The sequence below is a fragment of the Pelobates fuscus genome, chromosome 8 (genome assembly GCF_036172605.1).
Source record: "Pelobates fuscus isolate aPelFus1 chromosome 8, aPelFus1.pri, whole genome shotgun sequence".
NCBI lineage: Eukaryota > Metazoa > Chordata > Amphibia > Anura > Pelobatidae > Pelobates > Pelobates fuscus.
In genome coordinates, this window is record NC_086324.1 from 30,953,356 (window position 1) to 30,979,056 (window position 25,701).

At 41.3% G+C, this 25,701-nt stretch overlaps 1 protein-coding gene across 1 annotated transcript in view; it reads right to left on the reverse strand.

Moving 5' to 3' along the window:
* The window catches only part of ACVR1C (activin A receptor type 1C), an 83,598-nt gene that overhangs the window by 18,661 nt on the left and 39,236 nt on the right, over positions 1-25,701 (reverse strand). The window contains exon 2 of the mRNA XM_063429624.1: positions 21,131-21,361. Coding sequence (XP_063285694.1) covers positions 21,131-21,361 — 231 coding nt within the window. The remainder of the gene's footprint in view (positions 1-21,130; positions 21,362-25,701) is intronic.

Genomic DNA, 25,701 nt, shown 5'->3' on the forward strand with positions numbered 1-25,701 from the left:
CTTTAAGACAACTCCCTCCAGGAGAAAGACGAAGGGTTGATTTAAAGGTGAGCTTAATGGGCTCAGATTTGCTGAAATTTTTTATGTGGTTGGATAGACATCAGAAGACTCTCCTTTGGACTACATGTCCAGCCATATTAGATTCCAGAGGAACAAACTGAAGTATAAATTTGGTGCCCAATCACCTTTGTCCTCTATGACATCTTTGTTATTGAATAGGGGATTCCTCCCAAGTACCCGAAGATTTTAGAGGATTGGAAGAAGATGGATTACAAAGCTACTATAAGTTGTATAAAGGGTGCACTCTGACCTATTTTGCTGGCCTTTAGCATGCCACTGTCAAAAAAGATGTTGCTCCTTTTCTGCAGAGAGGGATGATGCTTGTCAGGAGGTTGACTCAAGCATAGATAACTTTCTTTAAAGCACTTTGTGATAAGGAAGTAGGACAGAAAGGCCTTGTTACCCTTACTTATGGGGCAAGGTGCTTGTGTGAAGAAGTCGGGGGGGGGGGGGACCTCAATTATTGCCAACAATGGGAACACAATTGTAATGAAATGTTGGAGGGGATAAGTGGGGAGACATTTGGGACGCCTGTGGTAGAGTATCAGTCTGTATACATCTACAAGAACAAATGCTCAAGATAATGATGCAGTGGTAAACCATCTAGTGAAATTGTCATATACAGTCAGGCAGGTCCATAAATATTGGGACATCGACACAATTCTAATATTTTTGGCTCTATATACCAACACAATGGAGTTGAAATGAAATGAACAAGATGTGCTTTAACTGCAGACTTTCAGCTTTCATTTGAGGCTATTTACATCCAAATCAGGTGAACGGTGTAGGAATTACAACAGTTTGTATATGTGCCTCCCACTTTTTAAGGGACCAAAAGTAATGGGACAGATTAACAGTCATAAATCAAACTTTCACTTTTTAATACTTGGTTGCAAATCCTTTGCAGTCAATTACAGCCTGAAGTCTGGAACACATAGACATCACCAGACGCTGGGTTTCATCCCTGGTGATGCTCTGCCAGGCCTCTACTGCAACTGTCTTCAGTTCCTGCTTGCTCTTGGGGCATTTTCCCTTCAGTTTTGTCTTTATCAAGTGAAATGCATGCTCAATCGGATTCAGGTCAGGTGATTGATTTGGCCATTGCCACATTCCACTTCTTTCCCTTAAAAACCTCTTTGGTTGCTTTTGCAGTATGCTTCGGGTCATTGTCCATCTGCACTGTGAAGCACCGTCCAATGAGTTCTGAGGCATTTGGCTGAATATGAGCAGATAATATTGCCCGAAACACTTCAGAATTCATCCTGCTGCTTTTGTCAGCAGTCACAACATCAATAAATACAAGACAACCAGTTCCATTGGCAGCCATACATGCCCACGCCATGACACTACCACCACCATGCTTCACTGATGAGGTAGTATGCTTTGGATCATGAGCAGTTCCTTTCCTTCTCCATACTCTTCTCTTCCCATCACTCTGGTACAAGTTGATCTTGGTCTCATCTGTCCATAGGATGTTGTTCCAGAACTGTGAAGGCTTTTTTTTTTTTTTTTTTTAAATCTTTATTTATAAGTTCATGCATGTCTATTTGATATAACATACTTATAGGGTATATGCTTGTATGGTTATACAGACAAAAATTACTTGCCAGTGGTACAAATATACAATGATCAATGAGGTATTCCATACCAGGTTACACAAGACTGATCTAGCCAATTCAATTATGAACAGTAATGGGGGTTCATCCTTCAATATACATTAGTTTACTGTCCTTGTCTTGTGAGGTAGGGACAATCGGTCTCTCTCGAGGATATGTCTTCGGCCTCTGTTCCAGCTCAGATGCTAGTTGCGATCCACGTGGAGGCCTTTCCTTATCTTTGTGTATCAATATACTCTATACCTTTGCGGCCTGTGGCCTTGTATCTTTGTCTTATACACCCTATCATGACATGAACAATTTTATGATATGACCCGAGAGTGGGTTGGGGTGAAAAAGTAGAGAAGTGTGGGAGGAGAAGAGAAGGGAGGGGAGAGGGTGGGAGGGAGGGGAGAGGGTGGGAGGGAGGGGTAGTACAGGGTTGCGTTCATGCGGAATGGGCATCCATGAGGTCCATGAGATCGGGGTGGCCGGCACCGGTGGCCATCTCCAAAACGTGTGTTCCTGAAAATTCGTCACTGTGTCTATGTCATTCTCAGCTATCAGTATAGTCCTCCCACGGTTCCCATGTTTTGATGAATTGAGGATATGTGTCCCTTATTTGTGCTGTCAATTTATCCATAAGGTGTGCCTCTTTGATGTTGTGTATGACTTTTCCTATTTGTGGCATGTCGGTTTGTAGCCAGGTATGCGCCAAGGCTCGCCTTGCGGCCAGGGATATTTTGTTGAACAATCTTTGTTCTTTGTTGGTCAGGCCGTCAACTGGTCTGGCTATCAGGAAGGACCATGGGTCCGGGGTCAGTGTTTTGTGTAGTACTTCTGTCATAAGGCGGGCTATTCCTTCCCAGTATGTCATTGCCTTGGGGCACGTCCACCACATGTGTAGGTACGTACCCTTCTCCCCGCACCCCCTCCAGCATGTGTCAATGGGTGTTTTACCCATGCGGTACAGTTTAACCGGTGTGGTGTACCACCGCATAAGAGTTTTGTAGCATTGTTCTTGATGGAGTACACAGATGGATGTTTTTGCTGCTGCTTCCCAGATATCTTGCCACTCTCCCCCCTCTAGTGTTTGTTGTAGATCGGTTTCCCATTGTGTGACATAGGCGGGAGTGTATGTCTTGTCTGTTGGTGCGCTTAATTGGGTGTAGAGGAGGGTGATTAGGCCGGTACGTGGCCCTCCGGATATGCACAATTTTTCAAAGAATGTTGGTCTGATATGGGCGGCCTCCCTCACCTGTGTCTTGCCCGCAAAGTCCCTGAGCTGAATATATCTGAAGTGGTCCTTTGTGGTTAATGGGGCCAAGGTGGCGAGGTTTTCGAAGGTTCTGAGAGTACCTGCCTGGTATAGCTGGTGATATCTTTGGATGCCCGTGTTCTCTATTCCCTGAAAATCTCTAGCTGTCAGGCCAGGTGGAAAGGCGTTATTGCGTAGGTACGGTGTTAGGGGTGAGATGGGGTGGGTTAAGGCGTGTTTTTGTGCTGTGGCGTCCCAGATCCTGATCGAGTTCAGGATTGCTGGGCAGGTCGTAGAGAGAGCCGGTCTGTCCAGCTTGGGGACCCAGATCCAATATTGCGGTAGGTCCGTGTTCATGATCATCGTTTCTAGATCGACCCATCGGTGGGTGTCAGGTGGCGAATGCCACTCTATTATTTGCGCTAATTGTGCGGATAGGTAGTAGGCGTGGAGATGGGGTAGCCCGAGACCTCCCCTGCTTTTGGGTGTATACAGGGTTTGTCTCGCTATCCTGTGCCTCTTCCCTGCCCATATGAAGTCGTCTATTGCTGTTTGAATTGGTTTTAGGTCTCCTTTAGTGACCCGTACCGGTAGGGCTTGGAAGAGGAACAGGAGGCGCGGCAAGATATTCATCTTGACGCTGTGTAGTCTGCCTATCCATGAGATGGGTTTTTCATGCCATTTGGTAATGTCTTTGATCAGTGTGGTTATCAGTCTTTTATGGTTTTCCGCATACAGGTCCTTAGGGTCGGGGGGGAGTGCCACTCCTAGGTATTTAATTGGGCGGCTGCTAATGTTCAGTGGGTATGTGTTGGCCAGCCATGCGATGTCTGAGTCTGGGAGTCCGATGGGCATGCCCACCGATTTGTCAACATTTATCTTGTACCCTGAGACGCGGTTATATTCGTCGAGTAGATCAAGAAGGTTTGGCACTGAGTCTTTCGGGTTGGTGAGGGTCAGCATGATGTCATCGGCGTAGGCCGAAACTTTAAACTCCTCTGACGCTACCCTGACTCCTCGGATCCCCGGGTGATCCCTAATGAGCCGCAAGAGCGGTTCCAATGCTAATATGAATAGGAGGGGGGACAGGGGGCATCCCTGTCGCGTGCCGTTTTTAAGGGCAAAGGGGCATTGTGTTGTTCCTGGTACTAGTGTTTGTGCTCTGGGGTTCGCATATAGGGCCTGGATCGCGTTGATAAATGTGTCTGGTAGGTGCATGTCGCGCAGTAATGTGAAGAGAAAGGGCCAGAGGACCCGATCAAACGCCTTCTCCGCATCCAGAGAGAGGATCAGAGAAGGCGTCTGTTTCTCGCCCGTCCTCCATATGAGGTCCACCGCTCTTCGTGTGTTCTCATATAACTGTCGCGTGGGGACGAAGCCCACTTGGTCGGGGTGTATACATGCTGTGAGGAGCGGGTTCAGCCGGTTGGCTAGTAGTTTTGCGTAAGCTTTGAGGTCAAAATTTATTAGGGATATGGGCCGGTAATTGGTTATGCTGGTGGTATCCTTATCCGGTTTGGGGATTAGGGTGATGTCTGCTGTCGAGAGGTCTTGGTGTGGCATGTCGCCTTGTGTCCAGCATTTGTACATGTTGGTTAGGTATGGCATTAATTCGTCCTTGAATGTCTTGTAGTATGTGCCGTCAAATCCATCAGGGCCTGGGGCTTTGTTCCCCTTAAGCCCTGCGACAGCCGCAACTACTTCGTCCATTTCTATTGCGTTTCCCAGGGGCTCTGTCAGGTCTGTGGCAAGTTTCGGGAGTCGGGCCCTGGCTAGGAATGCCTGAAGCTCCGACATGTACTCGGTATTGGACTCTGTCAGGGTGGGGGAGTGGTTGTATAGTTGTGCATAGAACTGTGTGAATTCATCGTTCACCTCACTGGGGTTGGTAAGGACCGTTCCTTGTGCGTTTTTGACGATGATTGTCGTGGTTTTATGTGCTCTAGGTCGTAGGGCTCTTGCGAGAAGGGTGTCCATTTTGTTGGACTTCTCGTAGAAGAGTCTTTTGGTGTGGCGCATGTCATTGCTGACCTCGTCCACCATCAGCTCTCTGATCATCCGTCTTAGTTCCTGTAAATCTCTATATGTTGTGGGTGTAGCGTTTTGTTTATGTTGCTGCTCTGTTCTGCGTAATTGCTTGAGTAGGTCCGTAAGCTTATCGTATTTCTGCTTCTTGTGTTGTGTAGCTAGCTTAATAAGAAGGCCTCTGATAACGGTCTTATGGGCCGCCCATAGGGTTGTGGGCGATATGTCCGGGGTGTCGTTGGTTTGGAAATATTGTGTTAGTTCGCGTCTAACACTCTCTTGGACCTGTAGGTTCTTAAGAAGGGAGGGGTTCATTCTCCACTTCCATGGTGTGCGTGCGCCCGCAGTTTTAAGGGTTATTTCAATATCTGCGTGGTCTGACCAGGAGATCAGGTTAATCGCAGAATTTTTGACCCACTGCATGCCCAATTTGTTGGTGAGAAATAGGTCGATGCGCGAGTAGGTGGCATGGGAGGCGGAGTAGAACGTGTAATCACGTGTACTCGGGTGGTGGATACGCCAGGGATCTAGTAGTCCCGTGTTGAGTATGAAGTTGTTTAGGAGTTTGTCCTGTCCCCCTCTGTATTGTGATCGTGGGAGGTGTTGCCCGCCTCCCCGGTCCATCGCTGGACAGGGTGTCGCATTAAGGTCCCCCCCTAGTATCACTATGCCCCTTGGGAGGGTGGAGATCCTTGTCTCGAGTTCTGCCCAGAACCCTGGTGTGGGAGTGTTCGGGGCATATACGTTAATTAAATGATATGTGTTGGAGTGAATTGTGCCTGACAGGACCACGTACCGGCCCTCTGTATCAGTTTGTGTATTTGTGATCTGTATGGGGCATTTTTTATGGATGAGTATCTCTACTCCGTTTTTCTTCCATGGGGCTCGGGATGCGAATGCCCTTGTATATACGTGATCAGTTAAGGCTATGTGGGAGCCGTTAGGTATGTGGGTTTCTTGTACGAATGTGACGTCTGCCCTCTGTCGTCGCACTTCTCTAAGAAGTAGTCTTCGTTTATTGGGTATATTTAACCCATTCGCGTTCAGTGAGGTTATCTTTAGGTCCATGTCTGTGTGTGGGATATGGTGCGTCCGCTTACCTGACCTATAGCGAGGTGTCAGTCTATCTCGCGCTCAGGTCGAAACCGGTGCCGTCCACCCCAGCCGATGCGTCCCCAGGTGCCAATCTCTTCTAAGTCGCTTGTGTATGCGTGCGGAACGGGGGAAAGGGGAGGGTGGAGAGATTGAAGAGGGTAGGTAGAAAGAGGAGGTTGTAGTGAAAATACAACCTACGAAGAAGCAAATGAATAATTAATTAAAACAGTACAATATGCAGTGTGAACCAACCAAGTTCACAATGAGTGTAATATAGTGAAACAATAAATTAAATTTAATTTATCCGGGTCTTACCAGTCGCCAGGAGCTATAGGGGGTGGGCATCCACCGCGCTGAGGGTATCTCCTCTAACGGGGGGGAAACTCAGCCGATAAGCACCCTGCCGAGGCTCGGCCATAGAATAAACAACCTGTGTCTGCTGAGTATCTCGGGGGGGGGGGGGGGGGGGATGGGTCGTCCACTCGTATATTCCTTGCCTGAGCAAGCCCTTTGCGCTCTGCGTTACTACGCCTTATTTCGGTTTTCTGGTCTGGGGGGGGGGGGGGGATACCTCAGTCGCAGCTTGGAGTAAACCGCTTATGTATTATGGTGGAGGGGTGGCGTCAGGGAGTGTGCTGCCTTGTGCGGGTTCAGAAGTCCCCCGGGTTCTGGCTATGTACACCACCCATGTTTTGTCTGCTACGTTGCGGCTAACAGGGATCCTGATTTCTGCCCTCCGAGAGAGTGCGGTCATGCAGTATGGGGGTGGGGAAGAGGCACCCTGGTAATGTTTGGTAACGTCCATTCCTTTCTCTTATCCTTACATTCCGGTCTCCGATTTAGGCGGGAGCACCAGGTCACCTGACCCGAAATTCCCGCTCTTCGGACAGCGGTCTATTGTAGTTACTGGACACTGTCCTGCCTTCCCGCCCAATTCTTCCCTGTAAGCTTGCATTTCCCTCCATCCCATAAATGCAGTTTATTTTTATTACAGTTATTAGTATTGTTTTTCAATTTTTTGTCTTTTTATGCTTTTTTTCAATATTATCATTGGGGTTTTTTTTTTTTTTTTTTTTTTTTTTTTTTTTTTCCCCCTCCTGTTGCTTCTTACCCCCCTTTCTTGTCCCAGTTATGGCCTATCACAATGTGTGGTAACGTATTGCCTGGGGCCCCGTTGGTCGCCCCCTCCCACCCATGTTTCTTTAGTTAGTGGATCCCCCTTGTCACCCTCCCATACACCCCCTGCCTCAGCCTCAACCCCCGAGGCCAAAATGTGACCTCAAAACCCTTTTAACTTGCTCTAACCGTGAGCGATTAAATTGCATTTAATAAAATGGTTGCTATGATGCGTATGCAAGTCCAGAGTCAGTTAATACATTACTGGTTTGCTACAGTCCGATCACTCAGTCCACTTGGGAGTCGCGATCTTCCCAGCTAGCTGGCAATGGTGGCAGGTCCGTGGTGCCCGTCACTGGGAGTTGTAGATCCTCTGGGAGCAGTATATCCAGATCTTTTAGAAAGTCTCGGACATTTGTTGAAGGTAGCAGTATGGATGGTGAGGGCCCATGAAAGACGATGATCTTGAAGGGGTACCCCCAGGCGAATCTGATTCCCTTCTGGCGCAGCAGATCTGTGACTGGTTTCCATGCCCGCCTTCTGAGGAGGGTTGCAGGCGCGATGTCTTGGTACAGTTGCAGTTCGGCGTCTTCATGCTGGAACGGTTTTGTTCTGCTCTGTTTAAGTATGGCTTCCTTTGTCTGGAAATAGTGCCATCTGACAATGACGTCCCTTGGCGGACTGGACTTCGGGCCTTTGGCCCTGAGGGCTCTATGTGCTCTGTCAATCAGCCAGAGATAGTCCGGTATGTTAGGCAGGTGCTGTTGGAAAGTTTGTAGTAGTACCTGTTCCAGGTCTTCGTCCCTCACAGCTTCTGGTAGGCCTCTAACACGTAAATTATTGCGTCTTGACCGGTTAGATATGTCCTCCAATTCGATCTCTAGGTCAGTAATTTTTTGTTTGAGGGTGTTGGTGGCCTTAGCGGTGTCGTTCTGCGCAGTGACCATCTGGGCTACTCTGCGCTCCGTTTCGGTTGTTCGGGCCCCAATGGCGGCAATCTCTGCCTTCACTTCCGCCGCTGTGCGGCTGATTTCAGCTGCGAGATATCCTTTTACCTCCGCCAGCGATTTAAGGATGGCGCGGGAAGAGGCCTCTGGGGCTGTTAGTGCGGCAGTGGAGGCTGCTTCAGGCTGGTGTGTTTCACTGGGGCCTGTGTCGGTGGCAGTGCCACGAGGCGATGGTCTCTGGGCCGTGAACATCTCCGCCACTGATGGCGCTTCCTTTTGGCCCTTTTTGGCGGGTTTGCGGCTGGACATCCGCGATCGGTGCGGGCTGGCAATTTAGGGTTCGCTGGGCTGAGTCTGGGCGAGTTTGGATCAGGTTGGTGCTGATTATAGTGCTAGTTTACGAGCCTCTGGTGCGGAGCTCCGGCTTTAGGCGGCCATCTCTGTCGGCAGTCAGACCACGCCCCTCTGTGAAGGCTTTTTTGACGTTGTTTGGCAAACTCTAATCTGGCCTTCCTGTTTTTGAGGCTCACCAATGGTTTACATCTTGTGATGAGCCCTCTGTATTCACTCTGGTGAAGTCTTCTCTTGATTGTTGACTTTGACACACATACACCTACCTCCTGGAGAGTGTTCTTGAACTGGCCAACTGTTGTGAAGGGTGTTTTCTTCACCAGGGAAAGAATTCTTCGGTCATCCACCACAGTTGTTTTCTGTCGTCTTCCGGGTCTTTTGGTGTTGCTGAGCTCACCCGTGCGTTCTTTCTTTCTAAGGATGTTCCAAACAGTTGATTTGGCCACACTAATGTTTTTGCTATCTCTCTGTTTTTTTGTTTTTTTCGCCTAATGATGGCTTGCTTCACTGATAGTGACAGCTCTTTGGATCTCATATTGAGAGTTGACAGCAACAGATTCCAAATGCAAATAGCACACTTGAAATGAACTCTGGACCTTTTATCTGCTCCTTGTAAATGGGATAATGAGGGAATAACACACACCTGGCCATGGAACAGCTGAGCAGCCAATTGTCCCATTACTTTTGGTCCCTTGAAAAGTGGGAGGCACATATACAAACTGTTGTAATTCCTACACCGTTCACCTGATTTGGATGTAAATACCCTCAAATTAAAGCTGAAAGTCTGCAGTTAGAGCACATCTTGTTCATTTCATTTCAAATCCATTGTGGTGGTGTATAGAGCCAAAAATATTAGAATTGTGTCGATGTCCCAATATTTATGGACCTGACTGTACGTGGAGGAAAGATGTATATCGGAGCTTCTGCAGTCTCAAAGATACATACCTCCAAGTGGGGTTGTTCTGCCACTTCATGTTTCTGTTTTGGCATAACATTAAGAGACTTTTGTCTGATGTCTTTCATGGACATTTTGTATTTCTATTATCTAGACCTCTGGATGATTTGACATGCCATCTTCAAAGGCTCTATAAAAACATTAGCTGCCTGTAGGGTTTTTGATTCAAAATGGTTGAATGTTACTGTACCCTCTATACAGGGCCGCCATCAGGGCATGACAACCATAATGGTTGTCATGGGCCCGGCGATCCTGGGGGGCCCGGACTACTCTGGCAGTCTGAGCCCCACATTCCTTATGTGCATATATATATATATATATATATATATATATAGCGATTTTCGCTATATATCTGTACACTGAGGGCCCCCTGCTACCTGTACATTGCCGAGGGGGCCCAGCAGCACAGTCGGTCCTCCTTTCCAGCTCCTCTCTGTAACTTTCCTGCGGCCGACAGAGTGTTTCCACGGGTTACCATGGCAACGCTATGCACAGCACGCAGGCCGGTCTTGCGAGAGTTCGTCAGAGAGGAGCTGGAAAGGAAGACAGTGTGTGCTGCTGGGCCCCTTCTCTGCAATGTACCGCGGCTGGCTCCCTCCACAATGCGATCTATCACCCTCCCTGGCACGGTAAGAAGCAGGGAAGGGGGAATCAAATTTAAATACACACAAATACATATTTTTTAAATACTCCCCTCCCCCCTATTTTACACACACACTGCATCCTTACAAGCACACACTCTGCACTACATTCACTAAACACACTCTGCACTACACACACACATACTACATTCACTAAACACACTCTGCACTACACACACACACTACATTTACTAAACACACTCTGCACTACACACACACACTACATTTACTTAACACACTCTGCATTACACACACACACTATATTCACTAAACACACTCTGCATTACACACACACACTACATTTACTAAACACACTCTGCATTACACACACACACTACATTTACTAAACACACTCTGCATTACACACACACACTATATTCACTAAACACAATCTGCACTACTCACACTACATTCACTAAATACACTCTGCACTCACTACAAACACACTACATTTACTAAACACAGTCTGCACTACACACACACACACTACATTCACTAAACACACTCTGCACTACTCACACTACATTCACTAAACACAATCTGCACTACACACACTCACACTTCATTCACTAAATACACTCTGCACTCACTACAAACACACTATATTTACTAAACACACTCTGCACTACACACACAAACTACATTCACTAAACACATTGCACTACATTTACTAAACACACTTTGCACTCACTACACACACACTCTGCATTCACCACACTCACAGTACATTCACTATATGCATTATGCATTCACTTCAATCACACTACATGAACTATACACATTTTGCATTCACTACAATCACTATACATACTTTGCACTCGCTGCAAACACACTACATTCACTATACACATTTTGCATTCACTACAATCACACTACATGTACTATACACACGTTGCACTCACTACAAACACACAACATGAACTACAAACACACTACATGCACCATTCACTACAAAAATACACACTCTGCATTCACTGTACACACACTACATCCACTACAAAAACACACACTCTGCATTCACTGTACACACACTACATCCACTAAAAAAACACACACTCTGCATTCACTGTACACACACTACATCCACTACAAAAACATACACTCTGCATTCACTAAACACACCTGCATTCACTACACACACACTCTGCATCTAATGCATGCATACAAACATTACATACACTACACAAAACGTACATTCTACATCCACTACACACATCCTACATCCACTATACACACTGCATCCATGACACACATTCTACATCCACTATACACCAGGGATGGCCCCGGGGGCCCAGATATTGAGCTGTGTCAGGGGCCCTAAAATGTATGATGGCAGCCATGCCTCTATAGAAGGGGTCATAGCTAAAATGAATGATAACTGATTAATGGAGCGACTAATTGCAATTGTATATAACTTCCTGGCCTACGTGAAGACCAACTTCACTGCTTAATGCTGGTATATTTGACAATATATGATGACATTGTATCCTTAGCTTTTCCTATGGTGGATTATTGACAAGTTTATTTTATGAATAGTAAGGGGATGGAATTTTGGCGCCTGGGCTTCGTATGTATGGCAGCTTGGTCTTCCTTAACCAGAGTCTCTTCTTTCTGGTGGTGTAGTTGGATTGCAGAAAGGGTTGTCGGTAGACAGCGCCTGTAGAATTGTTCTCAGATCCAGTGATATATAGAATGAACAGAAAAACTTAATATAGTGTAGTATATTAAAAATCCTGGTGGAGTATAGATAACAGAAATGCATTTACAATTTTCTGGAGCTTATGTTCAGCTCCAGATTGATACGCATAAAAGGAACAATCCCCGTCTGTGGATATAATAGTAGGTCCAGGTGCTTCTTGGTGAGTTTTGTTCTCAGGCTGTGAATTATTGTACCACTGGTCGGCAGTCAGATGTCCTCAGTATAAAACAGAGAGCAAATACAGGTATGACTCAATCCTATAATGCTTGGGTGGTATAATCCCCACCGAGGATGTTCCTGTGAGAATCTTCAGGATAAAATTCCAGGAAAAAAATATATTTTCAAAGATAAGTCTGGAGTCTCCATAGCAGTATAAAACAATAAGCTTTATTTGGATATAATAAAAGGTATAAAATGAATAATAACACTAACGCATTTCACCTTTGACAGGCTTTTTCAAAGTGTTTTTAACCCCTTAAGGACCAAAGTTCTGGAATAAAAGGGGATCATGACATGTCACACATGTCATGTGTCCTTAAGGGGTTAATATACTACACTATAAAAAAAATTCTGTTCATTCTATATATCATTGGATCTGAGAACAATTCTACAGGCGCTGGCTCCCCGCACCCCTTTCTGCAAGTTTATTTTATATTCATGTTTATGTTACTCTATATGCCAAATAAAGAAAAATTATATATTGCAATTCATAAATAAGATCTGACCAATGATATTCAGGGATATCTTCTTAAACATTCATAGGTGGAGTCTATTTATAATGATACATGGGACACTGCTTATCTATCTGTCTGTCTGTCTGTTTACCTGTTTGTCTATCTAATGCAGAGACATTCAAAGCAATTGCCAATCTATAGTGATTGCATTAAACCGGCTAATAATAAATAGTCTAAATGAATAAAGCACTGTGCTGTGGAACCATGGTTTTATATATGTACTGTTACATTAGCATCCTCTACTGGATTCAATTGGGAAGTGCATAACACAATCACACTCGCTCGAACGCCCTTGAACTCACAAAACACACAAACATATTTTAATACATTGACAATCACACAGCACAACCCTGCATTCAGCCATAATATTGCTACAAACTTGCATTCTTTGGATATCACAGCTGATTCTCACTGAGTTACCTTTTCCCCAAATAAGGCAGATCTCAAAATACAGACATATCAAAACAGACTTTACATTTCTCATCCTCACTTAGTATAACTCTTATCTTAGATTGTATCAATATGTTTTCACTGAAAGTAGACTTTATGTCAGTGAGGAGTAATTTAGAGCATGTCTCGGCTGGCAGATATTTTAGTTTGTCTTTAATAAACCTTTTTACCTCCTGGTATGAACTTGGATTCTGGAGGACAAAACATCTTCATTAAATTGCGTAACATGAGTATATAGACATCCTATAATCATAAATATGTCTAGAATAATACATATACATATCAGAATGTTTCTAAACAAAGTAAATCTTCTCCAAATCGTGTGATGACTTTTTTTTCTACAAATTCAACCAAAATTGCTCAACCCAAAAAAAGTGTTAGTGAGGTCACAGTCTGATGGAGACATTACATAAGGTTAGAATGACAGGATGAAACATTTCAGACAATATTCTTGCTAGATTTCTTTACAATTTTTCTAGAAGAACAATTATTACGAACCTGGATACAATTATTCAGTATATGCAGAAAGTATGCATAACAAGGATGTGTAGTAGTATATAAAACTCCTAGCCTGATAACTAGTACAAAAAGTTTATTTAAACATAAATTTAAAATCACTGGATGTGAGGCTGCTTACAAAATATAAGTAGGTGAGTGTCTGCGGGCTACTCACAAAAGCCAGGTATTAATCACCAAATGTAACAGGATTTTCTGGATAGATAATGGAACCCAAGGTCTCTGTTATCAACCGTTCTGATATTTCTCTCTCCAACTCGATTGGCAGCCAACAGTTTCTAATTTGAATTCATTGCGGCATTCAAGCTCCACCCCAAAAAGTGATGTCAGTGAGTCGTACGTCTATGCGTTTCGCCTTCCGGCTTCATCAGGACGTTAGGCGAGACCGGACAAACGAGCATACGAGCATCAAACTGACTGGAATTCAGATCGGATGCTCGTTGTCTGGTCACACTTAATTTACACTTTTAATCCAGGTATAATCCAGATTAGTTAGGAAGTTAGACTTAGACTTACTCTTTATCTCTCTTAATGATAGGGGCCCACAAAGGCACAGATATTCAGTAGTTTAGGAGTCTAGTCTAAGCCTTTCTTTGTTTATATGACACTTGTAGTTCCGTACGTTTCTATATAAGAATGCACTCTATAGACGTCTAATTTATTTCTTTTGTACTTTACTGTTCATCAGGGTATAGCCTTGGTTAATATATGTATGTCTATCTATACTTAGATTTCTTAGTTTTGTCTTATCTTTTTATCTCAATTTAGATTAAAAAATATGTTTTAGCATTTCACTATTTTGTATCTTACAAGAACTGTCTCTCTTTCTGTTTGCATATTCCAATGTTAGGTTTACCCCCTATTCTGTCCTGGATTTCTCTCCAAGCTATCAGTTTCCACTTTCTCCTTTTTGGCTTGGATAAAATAATTATTTTGTCTTTTCATGCCTACTGCATAAAATTAAAGTAACTTTACTCCTGTAAGATGTCTAAAGCAAACATGGTTTCATAATTTTTGGGGTGCATTTTGCCACAGATTTGTAGCCATGCCTACTCCATGTTTAATCTCACCCACCTCCTTGTGTTTAGTCCTCACCTGCTTTTCACAACTCTCACTCACTTTCTGCCTTAAACCAGAAAATCAAGCTGAGAGCCACAAATCAGGAGGTTTTTGGATTGCTGATCCACAAGTCTTAAATGGGCACTATAGGCACCCAGACCACTTCAGCTCATTGAAGTGGTCTGTGTTAAATCTCCCATGTTCCTTAACCCTACAGTGGTAATTTTTGCAGTGTCTGAGAAACTGCAATAATTACCATACAGGGCTAACTCCTCCTCTGGTGGCTGTATACTAGATAGCCACTAGAGGGGCTTGAAACAAACCTTTGGTCCGTTATCTGATGCTGGACGCCCTCACGCTCTGCATGAGGATATCCAGCATGAGATTTTTCCCCATAGTAATGCATGGAATAATGCTTTCCCAAATCCTAATGCGAACGCAGCCATTGCCACGCATGCACATTAGATCTCCCCGATCTGACGTCGGAGGGAGAGGAGCGTGGGTGGAGCTGGAATACGGTTTTAGCCCCATCAGGCAAGCAGGAGGGGGGCGTGAGGGAGGTGGGCACTGTAGAATTCAACAGTGCCAGAAAAACTGTTTTCCTGGCACTATAGAATCTCTTTATTGATGACATTAAGAGTTGTTTAATATCCACATAACTGGGTCAAAATACTTCACTCAGTTTCTTATTTTTATTTTATTTTTAGCACGTTCTTGCTCCATCTATGTCATTATTCACCATAGGGTGATGCCCTCTCTCTCTCAACAGTGGACGAGTTACTGAAATATTAACTCAAGTAGACTAGTATATATCAAGATCCCCTACCCCAATGATTGAAACGGTCTCCAGTTATTTAAAAGCATTAAAAACCTGCTAGAACATGGTAATGGCCACTATTGTAGTAGGGCTCAAATGGATTTCTATTCCTGCTTTATTAATACAGTACAGAATGAATGTTCTATTTAAGGAGGGATACTGGCATCATATTGCATTGGAGAGATACTGACATCAAAGAATAAATATAATAAGCACAGTCTGTACATACTCAACTCCTTGCCCATCTCTACTAGGAAAAGATCTAGAGACATTAATAGAAGAGAATGCTATGCCTAAATTAAAATGAAAACAATCATTTTTCAGGTTGAGTACCATCAAAAGATGAGCAGACTTTTATAGATTCCCAAGATACTCCTAAGAACGCTAATTTAAAAGTGGGTGATCACTTAGATAGACTACCCCAAAAAGCTAACTGACTATAAGGCAAAAATTATAACTTTTTTTATTCAATCACCATAAATTTATAATTAATATTTTTGACTGGAGCATCAAGTGAGTAATATTCATATGAGGATTATCTGACTACAGTACCCCCGAAACAACCTTCAGTATGAAAAAGGGTTTAGTAATCCTTCAATCAGGCCCCTAGGGATCTCTAGCTAATTATGGGACCAGGTGTGAAGTATTGTATTCAATGACCCACAATTTTGTCATCTTTCACATAGCATGGGGACTCTTAAGGGTCTTGAGCAAATTATGTTCCCTTGTTGGCGTTTTACCTCCCAAGTGCTGCAGATTTATTTTGCATTAGAGATTATTTTAATAATTACAAATGGCTCAAATTTGTCTGAGCAGAGATAGAACTAAACTCTAGACATAGGCTATTCATGTAACTGACAACAATTCATGCCATAAGTATCCTAGATACTAAACATGTATATACATTTCCTATCTTATCTTACTTCCTGAGCCTGGTACATTAATTTAAATGTATGTACGTACCAATGAAAAGGCCAAAACAATATGCTCCAAAATGAACAATTTGTTATGTGTAGTTTTGGGCTAATTTTGATTCTAAAATAATTCTATATCTGATAATTGTAGAAGAAATTGTAACGGTTCCTGATTGCATGCAGTGTCAAGTTCTAGAAATTTGGAACCACTTTATCCATGGGATGTAAAGATAAGTTGTCATGTATTTAATGTAAAACAACAGAATGTATTGGTGCTCAATATCAGACAGACAATGGCAGCAAATCACCAACAAGGGGTTCTCTCACCCTTGTGAAATGTATAGCGAGATAAAAAATAGAAGGTAATCAGCGCAGAAAAAATTGAATATACATTCGATACAAAGGCAATTTCTGGTATATAAATTTATGGATACAAAATAAAAGACACATTTTGGTGCAGTACAGTAGATAAGTTAAGAGGAATATGTATAGATCAAGTGCAAACTCACACTTTTTAGAGCTGTACGAGCTCTGTTTAGCAGGCGTGGACGGAATAATCCCTGTCTATGGATATATGTAGAAGGTATTCCCAGCTTAATTCTAAAGTTATGGAGACATCATGTAAGAAAACACAAGAAAAAATTCCAATGGTATGGTACATAAACTACAGTGGTATAAATGGAGGAAATAATCCTACTTACGTCACCTAGAGCAATATCTTGCTCTGGTGTGGAGAGCGTGAGGTGGAATAATCCCCACCTGAGGGTATAGGCAGGAACTGGATAAGTTGTAGCAGCTATATAAATGGATACTCCACAGATAGCTTTGTATAAAAGGTACTTTATTTATATTTTTTAAAAAAAAAGGCTGAACTTAATAGCTTGAAAAAAAAGAGTAAAATATACTATAAAAACAAATCTGTGGGTAAATAAAAAGAAAGAGTCCTCATTTAACGCGTTTCACCAAAGCTTTCTCATCATTCAATACCTCAGATACCTTGTTACTAAAAATGTATACCTTTACTATCTTATTTCTCTAGCCAGTTATATACATTTAAATGCAAATATGTTAAATGGAAAATAATGAAAAAGAATGTGATCCAAAATGTACAGTTTCTAAGGTGCCGTTTTAGGTTCCTGATACCACCTAGTATAAAAAAATGCATCACAGTACATGCGATACAGTTAATATTTGCGCCATGCATGTGCAGCAATCAACCATGGCACATTCGATTTTTTGTGTGAATGCACAGACATTTAGGCACAGACAACGCTATACATCAAAGCGTCTCGGTTATTTCACAGGACTGAAACAAGACCTTTTAACGTTATATTGTATGGAGCTTATTCAAGTGAAGTATTTTTTAGACACTTTGATCGATTAATTTCACAGTAAAGGGAACGGGTATGACTTATTTCTCCAAGGTGAGTCAAAAAAAGATCTTTTGATGAAAAGATTTAACAGAAAAAAAAAAAGAAAAAGAATAAAACGGACGCTGGGAAAAGGCTGTTAGATATGTTTAGAACAAGATAATGAAATTTTGCATTTCTGTTTCATATCTACAAATGTGAAGAATGACAACTGGCCATCCCACAGTTGTGGACAATCTTTAAGCTAAGTCAGTTACGTAAGTAGGGAGCACCAAATGCTCAGAGGCTATTTAGTCTGAAATTCATAAGAAATGTAGTCTAAAATAGGTGTCTTGCCAAGGTATCGCTCTATTCTAGGCACAAAGTCCTTTTTTTTTTTCAGTTCTGTAATTTAGGTCTAAATGCTGCAAGTCAACCGCAGCTCAGCTCACTGACTTGTAATAAAATAGAATGTATAGACCTTTCCGAGAAAAGAAAATATATATTAAAAAAACAAAAATAAATACACATTAACTGGTGATCTAACTGTATTTTTTTTTTATGAGCTGCTAGAATTACATTTGGGTTTTTCATATATATAGTGACTTCTGTAGTACTTTAATAGGTGCTCCAGAATTCAACAGACCCAAGTATAATGCTTTTAAGAAAAAGTGAACTCACGTCCTTCTGGTTTCACACGTCCCGCAATGTGCTCTGCCCAAACCAGGCAGTGATCAACCAATTAGGATTCTCCAAGAGTTCTATGAGCTGAATGGGTCACATAAGTCCCTGTTCAACTTAGATTTATTATCAGAGCAGGGATACGTGGAGTTGCAGTTCAGCTTCCCACATTTGAAAGTAGTTAGCTGAACTAACTTACTTATCTTAAAGATACTCCACAACTGTGGGGTTGCCAGGGGTCATACATTGATCTCTGGCTTTAACTCTGGCTTAGAACATGGCTCATCTTTTGCATCACCTTACAAACCTATCAGAATGATCTCTGGCTTTAACTCTGTCTCTGGACATGGATTTCCCCTGGAATTGCCCCTTCTAGAAGGTTATCAGAACCTCTGAAGGCACTGTCTCTGGCTCAGGAGTCAGATCCCTCTGCAAAAGTCAATACACCATAAAGTTGCTGACTGTATTGAAGCTTGCTCATCTTTGAGTAGTTGCTCAACTCTCAAAACCCAGTTTAGTGGTTACACCCCTACCACTTGTAAAGTATATGAACTCAGGGTGTATAACAGTTACACCTCTAGATCCCTACAAGGAATAAACTACGGGCTCCAATCAATTCTCTGCTGGTGCTGAACTTAACCAGTTCACTCTCAGCCCACCTCTGAAGCTCTTCTTAAATCAGTTTAAGGCTCCTAAGGCCTCCAGTAACCAACAAGGGGTTTATTTCTGTGTTTGAGGTCCTTTGACGTACCGTACTTGTTTCAAATCTTTTCTGTGTGTGTCTTATTGGCCCATGATTCTTTCTCTGCTAATACATATTGCCAGTAAAGAATACTTTATTGTTTAAGAATTGTCTAATCCATATTGGTTTGTGCTACAGCAGAACGAAAGTGTGACAATACATAAAATGTTGCAAAAGCGCTTTCGTATAAAGGTAGATATTTTCATACTTCACTTATTCAAACTCGAAACACAAGATTATATTTTTTTTCACGATAGTCATCTTTAAATTCATTGCTGAGTTGTTTATTTTGTTTCATGTAGCAACACACACAAAACAACAAAGCAAACCCTCGTAAGGGCCTCTTTTCACTTTTACCCAAATATAGCTTCTTGTGCAACCGAAAACCTAAAACCAGAGCAAATTAACTTTGGCATCAGTGACAGCCCCACTGGGAATTTCATCAATTGAGTAGAGCAAAGACTAAGGCCCCAGCCAAGGACAAGAAAATAATTAATAGGTGTATAATATTCATATATAATTCAAATAATATCCAAAGCATGGAAAGCAGCCTTGAAAAAAAAATAAACAAACAAAAAATGTAATTGAGAATATGGTAATTTCTACATATACTACTACAGGTCAATGGACACCTGGTCATCTCATCTCATGGAAACATTAATGACCTTAGCATTGAGTTGATCCCCAACCTCTTTGGTTCTAGAAGATTTTTCCTGGATGACTTTTCACCGTATGTTGAATAATTGGTGTGGGGAATTACTTGCATCCAGCCATGAGAATATTAGTGAAGTAAGGCACTGATGTTGATAAATTAAGCTGGCTCACAATCCATGTTCAAATCCATCCCAAAGGTGTTAGATGGGGTAGAGGTCAAGGTCCAGAGAAGGACTGTCCAGATTTTCTACACCGATCTAAACAAGAAAGCCTATCTGGATTGTTCTTATTGCGTGAACATGCAAATTATCATGCTAAATGTGAAAGAAACTCTCCAAAATCTGTTATTACTTAGATCAAGGGTAGGCAACCTTTGGCACTGCAGATATTGTAGACTATACCTCCCATAATACTCTTGAAACCATAATGCTGGCAAAGCATCAGAGAAGATGTATGTAGTCTACAACATCTGAAGTGCCGATGGTTGTCTACCGTGCCATAGACCATTATTCCTCCTCCACCAAACTTTATACTTCTGATTCTGTTCAGTCAGGCAGATAGAAATCTTATAACAGATGTCAAACCTACAGTTCTCCATTAGATGGCGAAATGGTGACATAGGATTCGTCACTCTACAGAATATAATTCCACTGCTCCCGAGTTTAATGGAACCAAACAGTCAACATTGTCCTCTGTAAAGTGATCTTAATGATTTGCTTGTATGTCCATAACAAGTAAGTAAACCTTATTACTGCCATTAGACTGGAGCACCAGTTCACAGAACAGAGCGGAAGTAATGAAAAGGTAATATAACAAAAAGAAGCAAGAACACTTGAAAGTCAGGAAAACGTCCATAAAAAGCAGCAGATTGCACCGTCTCAATAAAAGGGTGTCTTTTTCTAATTGTGCCATAAAAGTTACACGCACCGTTTTGACCCAGCAAAGGCCTTTCTCGAGAGCTTGAAAAAGGACAGAGGAAAAACCTATATATTTGAAGGTGAATATCACAAATAGTTATTAAAAATACAGCACATTTTAGACATATATCATGTTATTAACTAAATAATTATCTGACACATTTGATTCTAGTACAACATATCTGAAATTGTTTAGAAATAAAAAGGAGACAAAATGTACAGTCACTCTACAAGGCCAGTCCCATTCGAACTGGTGGTAACTTTACGAACTGGTGGCTGATGTGGTACAGGGTGTGGACAGCCAATGTTCAAAGTCCTGAATTGGCCAGGTTTAGCTCAGTGAAGACACCCAGCTTCTCCTGCTGGGGAAGACTGGATGGGGCACAGGTAAGATGTCAAACCATTCTAAAATAAATTGAGAAATTACACTGGTATGGTGCCCTTGCATTCCTGGCACCATAACCACTACAACATGCTGCGGAACTTATGGTGCTTAGATTGTTACTTTAAATAGAACATTACGGTAACAGTTTCAGACAAGGTAGTTTAACTTACTTGGTGGTAGTCGGAGTGTTACATTGTTGCAGTAATCTGACTGGCAGCATTCTGTCCTGGTAATGTTATTTGAGCTGTGACAATATACCTGCGCTTTCAACTGAGGCAGAGAGATACAAGATTTGGCAATTTCTTCTTTGCCATTTGTAAGAAAAACTGATGTCCAACAGGCTCCTTCCGTTTGACAGGTATAATTTGTGTGCTCACACAACAGACAGACACACTTGAGACCTGGAGAGAAAGAGATACATTTAGGCATGATTATGGAAGCCATGTTTTTAAATAATTGATAACCATCTGAGTTGTTTCATTGTTTTAGTACCTTGAGGTTCAAACAGCATCTTTGTTAATTGATTCTTCAGGATATAAAGAAAATATAAAACATATAAATGCTGCAAACGTTTGGCTAAAAGTTTAACACGGGTGTCCAAAAGCTGTGTCCCCAGATTTTATGCATACAAAGCATCATGGGAGTTCTACAACATCTGGGGACCTACCTTTTAGTTACCCCTAGTTTAACACGTGAATTTGATTTGCCATAGTTATAATTAGTATGATTATAGCTAGATTTAAATCTATGAGGGAATTCACATGTGTCCGAATACAATGTCGTACTATAAATTCAAGTCTTTGCCTGGTGGGCTCTCGGTGATCCTGGTAGACAGTTAATGCACGCTAACCATTATTAGATCAGGAATTTTTGGTTCATCAAACCAGGATCCTGAGCTACGATACATTTATTTTACCGAATATTGGTCTGTGCTGTAGTGATTTAGGATATAGTTATTAAGTAGCCAGACCAGTTCACAATCCAGGATATGTGCCCTCGAAGGCACAGAAGCAGTTTGATCTTGATTCCAGCAGCCTATCTTTTTCCTCAGAATATCGATCCGTACTGTAGAAAACTAGGAGACAATCAGTCCGACCGGGTCACTATCCAGGACCCGATCAGTATGTTCATTGTAGCTGCCCTCGAAGGCACAGAAGCAGTTTGATCTTGATTCCAGCAGCCTATCTTTTTCCTCAGAATATCGATCCGTACTGTAGAAAACTAGGAGACAATCAGTCCGACCGGGTCACTATCCAGGACCCGATCAGTATGTTCATTGTAGCTGCCCTCGAAGGCATAGAAGCAGTACCATCTAAATCTTAGCACCACGTTGACTAGGTTCACTAGATTCCTGTCAATATTGGGCTGACTTTCTATCTTTCTCCTTAAATCCTTCACTCTACATAAAACGTCTTTAATGTGATAATAAATCTATAATTTATTAGAAATGAGAAAATATTTATAAGACAATGGACAGCAGACCTTACCAATCGCGCACAGATCAAAATGTATAATTTAACAACCTAGGCATGATTTTGTATTATGAATAATAAGAATTGTGTTATCACTACCTAGGTGACCCTACTAATTGTATATCGACACATTTTTCTAACTGACTTGCCAGCTATACTTAGATACTGAGCAGGCTAGTAAAACTCCCTAATTGAACATAGATCAAATGTATCATTAGTCAGCATAACAATAATTCCTTTGTTCTCAATTCTCACTTTGAGCATAAAAAGCACCACAAGAAATTGAATGTTTTCTTTTTCGTTCATTTTTTATTTGGTAACAATAAAAGTTATGTTTTTACTTCTATTAGGGCACTCAACTCTTGTCTTTTATTGAAACTTTCCCTGGCAGAAGTTTGGGTTTTCTCAAGGTGAATCTTCGAGGGAATGTACAGACATACTGGTAGAATGTTGTATCATTTTGAGTTATGTCTGAAAGGGGAATACTCATTTACTCTGATAGAATGTTGTATATTTTCCATATATGTCTACAAGGAAGATGCACATATACCTTGTATAGTAGAATGTTATGTTCTTACAACATAAATCTACGAGGTAATGTATACATAGAATTTTGTACTTTCTCCTTTCCATTTCTCATTTAGAAAGAGAACACACATTTAGGTCTCCATTCTATATTTTTAAGTACGGTAAGCTTTCCAAATGATAATTTTTTTTTTTTATAAACTTAAAAATGGTTTCTTCAACATATTAAAATATCCAAAATCAATTGTTTTAAAAATTTATCGAAAATTCCAAAATATTACAAAATTAAAGTATTTTTCATAATATTAAATAATCTACAAAGTGTATACAAACAAATGAAATCATTCAGAGAGCATATGCAACAGTATTAAATTGAAGCCTTAAAATGGGTAGAATTTTGTAATTTTTTTATTTAAGTATACAAGGAGAATGGATATGCATTGTGGTACAATATTGTCCTCTCCCAATGCACGTTTATGAGAAGAATGTACATTTGTCCTGAAAACCTGAGGTTGAAAGCTTAACACGCTTTTATTTATCTTAGCGATAGCATTCTTTATTCATCTTAATGCTTACTTTTTTAACTCTATAAGTTTCTTTGCTGCGTAGAACTTCACAGAACATTTTACCACAAAATCTTGTATCTTTATTACTAATTACATTAAAAGTGGAAGCGCCATTCAACTACGTGATTTCTGTAGGGCAAAAGGATGCATGTCATTGGGCAGAAAATGATGAGACAGGGTGCAAACAGTGTAAACAGTATTGTAAATTGTTTACAAAATTGTTAGTGGTTAATGGTAAAAATGTTTGATGGTATTTTCTACTTTCCCCAAAGACTAATAAGAACAAGGTGAGACTGTAAGGAATCAGGGAACATATTGTGACAATATTCTGCAAAGCACAAGCAGGAGAATAACAAGCAACTCATTAATTCGTTTTTCTGTCTTTTAGTCAGGCTTTGATTCCAAATCTTTTGTATAGGAAGATAGGGATTTGGGAATATCGCTGAAGTGCCTAGAATAAAGAACGAAAACGTAGTGTAATATTGTCTGAAACCAATATAAAACAGGCTATTACATTACACTCACAAAATGTGAGCGTTTAAGGCGTGTTAGAGGTGCCTCCCCACGATGGGGGGTTTATGATAGAAATCCTCCTTCAATAATGACCGCAGGGTGCCCCGGTTGCTAGGATGATCCAATGATCCAGCCTCACCAAACAGCTCCCAGAGAAACAGTTTAATTGATAAATAAAATCAAAAATACAAAATAACCAATTGTATCAATATACATATGATAATATAAAATGTAAAAAAGTCCACAGGTCCAACGCGTTTCGTTCTATGTAAGAACTTCCTCAGGGACCAAGTAATAAAATCCAATGATCAAAATATATTAATCAAAAATATAATAATTATAATAATAATTCCAAATCTTTTACTTTGCTCAACTTGGGAGACAGAAAAGACTAAAAGACTATGATTATGATGATTAACGCAACATTTATTTATTTGTTGCCATTTTTGTGTAATTAACATAAAAGGGATAAAAAGGTTTTATTGTGAAATTGTCTGTGTTGTGCTGCTCGTAACACAATGTATGCAAATTTTCCAAAGTGAGGGTGAGGATAAAGAAAGCACGCTATTACTGTGACAAATTAAATATAATTGTGTTAGGCTTTAAGCAGCACAACATTTGCATTTTTCATTTTTCTTTTTAATTGTGTTAATTAGTTCTGATGGAAAATAAAATCTTATTTTATTAAGCATATTAAAGGGACCCAAAAAGTAAAAAGATAATTTAAAGCATTAACCTTTATATGGTTTGACCTAAGGCACAACTAGTAGGGAAACGTTTCTAAGAAAAATATTTTTCTTGTAATTTACTCTGAACACTGGAAGCCTCAATTGCCTGCGGACACTTGAAAAGTAAGGAGAATAAACTTTTATATTCTGTCCAGAACACTAGTGCATTATATTTGGTGTACAGCATGAGCCAATGGTATTTTGTGTATTCCTCATTCTTGGCTACTCTACCACGGAGTCTGGGTGTCTTAGCTGTTCCTAGAACTGCACTCTTCTGGACAAAGATCTCAGATGTTCCACCTGGTATCTACTGAAGCCACTCTTCCATCTTTGGGGTTACAACTTCGAGTGCTTCTCCCTTAACTGGGAATATTTTTAGCTCGTCTTCCATCCTTTGGTATTCGTGCTTCTTCTCATGTTCCTTCTTCTCGATGTTATGGATACTGGGTATTGCCCCATTCACCACCACTGTAGTCTTCCGTTCATGGAATCTTATCCCAGTCATTCTAAACTACCTATTGTGGCAACTAACTCCTATCTAGACTTAGGCAGGTAATACAAATATATATTATAACTATTCTATATATACTGCAGTTTATCTGCTGTTTTTATATTTTTAGGGTTTGTTTTTTTTAATGCATTTTTACATTGAAATGTGAGAGGAAAAGTAACTACCGTATTTATCGGCGTATAACACGCACTTTTTTCCCCTGAAAATAGGGGAAAAATCGTGGGTGCGTGTTATACGCCGATATCCCATAATTACTTACCTGTCCTGAAGCGTGGGCCGGCTTCACAGCTTGCACCGCGGTACAGGAACTTTAATTTCATGTTCCGGTTTCCGGCGGGACTGAAAGGAAGTGTGCACAATAGTGTGCACACTTCCTTTCAGTCCCGCCGGAAACCGGAACATGAAATTAAAGTTCCTGTACCACGG